The sequence below is a fragment of the Nanorana parkeri genome, unplaced genomic scaffold, assembly GCF_000935625.1.
Source record: "Nanorana parkeri isolate BGI_ZX_2015 unplaced genomic scaffold, ASM93562v1 scaffold827, whole genome shotgun sequence".
NCBI classification, from domain to species: domain Eukaryota; kingdom Metazoa; phylum Chordata; class Amphibia; order Anura; family Dicroglossidae; genus Nanorana; species Nanorana parkeri.
This window is the reverse complement of record NW_017307095.1, coordinates 66,473-70,074: the sequence shown is the minus strand read 5'-3', so window position 1 is coordinate 70,074 and position 3,602 is coordinate 66,473. Positions and strand designations below refer to the sequence as shown.

Here is a 3,602-nt window from a genome sequence, read left to right as displayed (position 1 = left end):
TTTTTTTTTTTTTTGGATGGAATAGGGAAGGGTTAACCCCCTAAAACATTTGTTTTGCTGTCCTCACAGTGGCTCTAACCCCAGACCATACTAACCAAAACTAAAAAAATTAAATTTGCATGGAGTTCTTCTTTAAATGCCAACTTGGCCAGATCTTTGTACAACTTCCTGTAATGTACTGTACCAGACCCGGAAGAAGAGGCAGGCACTCCTCGTCTGCACGTCAAACAACTTCCTGTAATATACAAGAGGTACAGTACTACGAACCAGACCCACTCCTCGTCTAACAACTTCCTGTAGTGTACAGGAGGTACAGAACTACGATCCAGACCCACTCCCCGTCTTCACGTCTACCAACTTCCTGTAATGTACAGGAGGTACAGTACTACGAACCAGATCCACTCCTCGTCTTCACGTCTAACAACTTCCTGTAATGTACAGAAGGTACAGTACTACGATTGTAGGCACGAGCATGGTAGCATTACAACTGGTGGAACAGCCTGGGACCTCCGTTTGTAAGTACGAGTCTTTCGTAACTCGGAGACTGCCTGTAATTGTCTAGGTTAGTCTGGAAGCAATTTGCCAAAAATATTAATTTGCCATAGCAGTTGGCATACTCTAAAGTGGCACATCCACATAAAAAAAAACAGCTCTTTGTGTAGCAAGTCAATATTCATTTATGTGCTCACTGTTACATAAACATAGGGAAATGTATAGGGAACACTGCCCACTATGCAGGGATGTTGCTTTCACAATAAGAGGGCGTGAATTTTCTTCTGGTAAAAGGTATCATACCCACAAGTTACAGTACCTCTACTCAACATTCAAACATGCTAATGTTTTTGTGCCAATTTGCTCTTGTTTTTTAGTGTAATTGCATTTTTTCTGCCATCTATTCTCTAGCATCTGTTTTTGCATATACTTTACTGGCAACAGCATGCCCTTTCCAGAAAGGGTAAGTTTGTTGGGCAGAGTTGTTTGGCAGAGAAGAGTGCAGTGTGCTAGTCGTGGGGGACTGAGGCAACAGAAGGAGTACATGTGGGACTGAACTGATTGCCAAAGAGGAGTACAGTGTGCAGCTGGCAGGAGAAAGAGGCAGAATTTATTTGATGGGAAGGGATGACCTTTAACTGTGAGGTAAAGTAGCTAGGGAGAAATTTTCTGTTAAGTAAAGGGTTGAGTTCCCAAGGAAGGATGTATTGTGACCAAGGGGTGAGGTGGGTAGGATGCAGGCACAGTGACTGTGGGGCGTGGTGAGAGGAAGCCACAGTGAGAGAGAGTAAATTGGACAGGAATGGAGATGCTATGAGTGGGGGTAAGGTGGGAGGGGTGTGCTGTGGGCAGGGAGTAATGTGGGTTGTTGTAATTGTATTGAGGGTGTTTGGTTGCTTAGTAGTGGCATGGAGTGGCCACTACCAAGCTTCACACTACACCTGCGCAGAAGGTGGACTTTGCTAAACCCCACTAATAGGCATGCTGCCGTTTGACCAGTAAGGTCATCCAATGTCCCTGGTGTAACTCAGCAACAAGGGACAAGTGGGGGTGGAGGCAACTCAGTGCCACTAGTTCACATCAGCTGCTATTGTTACAGAGACGCCCTGACTTTGAGTATACATAACTATAGGATAGGATGTTCCAGCAGGTCTTTGGCTGCTGTAGAATTAGTCCCAGCGCATCCTTACATCCAAAACGTGTATAGAGAGAACAAAGTAGCTGACAGTACAGTGGTGGACCACCAGGGCCCAGTCACAGTTGCAACCACTGCAACCCTGGTAGTTCTCGTAAAGATGGCAAGTATTTGCACTGATATCTGAACATCCCTACTATAAATACAAATGTTCAGTGTGGAGGCAGTTTACTAACATGCAATTCAGCTGTGATGAGTTCACTAAAATAAGGTTAAATTGCATATACTGTAAATTAGGGATGCACCGATACCGATACAAGCATCGGTATCGGCGGCGATACCGAGTATTTGCATGAGTACTTGTACTCGTGCAAATACTCCGATACAAAAAACAAGTGCCTGTGCCTCGTCCACCATCTTCAGGGACCCGAAACCGACGCACACAGGACCTCCACCGCGTCTTCAATTAAACAAGATGGCCACAAACTCCTCCTCCAAGTCCTCAGTCATCTGCTCCATTCTGCCCTCTTCTCCCGCTGATTGGCCGATCAGCGGGAGAAGAGGTCAGAATGGAGCAGATGACTAGGCTGTGACACGGAGTGGCTGAAGCAGACGGAGAAGACGACACGACACAGCAGGTTAGTAAAGTCACAGATATTTTTGATGTTGTTGCTTTATGCCAATAAAAAGGTTTGTACAGAATACAGTGTCCCTTATGAAGCTGCAATGGCAAAACATGCTGGGGGGAAGAAGTCATGTCATACATACAGTACTCTGGTTGTTTGCAGAACACAAATTAATGTAGCGGGCGGGAAGAGACTTAATTTGTTGTCACTTGTCTGAGATCACTGCAATCTGCGAGCAGAGGCACTCTTGGGAATTGTAGTTCTGAGATAGAGAAAAACAATGCTGGTACATGCAGAGTAAACTACAGTTCCCAGGTGGCTTGAGGGACTGAGAGAGAACTGTGTGGTTTAGCCCCTTCTGAAGTGCAGGGAGATCTGCTTTCACTCCCCGGGCTGCGGGACACGTGTAAAGAGGTAGCTGATTTGCTGCTGTCAAGAGAGCTGCTGAGGTTGTGGGGGATAGCAGCGGACATCAACAGTGAACAGAGAAAGTGGACACAGGGAGATCTATCTGATACATGACCTGGTCCTTTAAGAAAAAGTATCGGTAATTGGTATCGGCGAGTACTTGATCAAAAGTATCGGTACTCGTACTCGATCTTAAAAAAGTGGTATCGGTGCATCCCTACTGTAAATTGATATTAATTTCCATAACCTAATGTAAAAACATCTATTTGTGCTTATATATTTTAACAGTGTGCCAAGAAACTGTCTGGGAAGTGTTCAAGATCTTCTGGGACCGACTTCCAGACCAAGCAGAATATCAGCACTGGATGCATCAATGTGAAGAGGGTACCATGCCAGTGTTTGATATAGGGGAGAATTTCAGCAAGTCGGAAGACCATCACAAGTTAGTCAAACAGGTACACTATCACAGTAGAGAGACATCGCCATACAGCTTTGAAATATATTTATCAAATGGTTATAATAATGTCTTCCTGCAATAAGCAGTTTTAGCTTTCATTATTAACCCACCCTATGACTAATAGAAAGTATGCCTGGTTTATTGATGTTTGGCCTGAATAAATATATATTATAATATAACATTGATGGTTTCAGTTAATAAAGTAGAGACTGTTCAAGTCCCATGTTTGTACATGGTTGGAAAGTAAACACAGTTTACCCTTTTGCCTAAGCTATGTGAATAGTCTCTACTCCTTTAGTAAATTAACCCCTTTGTTCTTTTTTTGCAATGCTGTTCAGGACACAGTATTTTTGTACTGTGCGCAAAGAAACCCATTTGCTTGTGTAGCCCTGTAAAATGTTTTCACCTATACCATCTTTTTAAATTAGCACTAGTATCTAATATTCTGTGAATTAAAATTGTAGCATAATAATTATATATATAT

General features: G+C 43.3%; 1 protein-coding gene across 1 annotated transcript in view; it reads left to right on the top strand.

The window, feature by feature from the left end:
* The window catches only part of IMPG2 (interphotoreceptor matrix proteoglycan 2), a 49,580-nt gene that overhangs the window by 18,912 nt on the left and 27,066 nt on the right, over positions 1 to 3,602 (top strand). Inside the window, exon 3 of the mRNA XM_018565268.1 lies at positions 2,950 to 3,116. Coding sequence (XP_018420770.1) covers positions 2,950 to 3,116 — 167 coding nt within the window. The remainder of the gene's footprint in view (positions 1 to 2,949; positions 3,117 to 3,602) is intronic.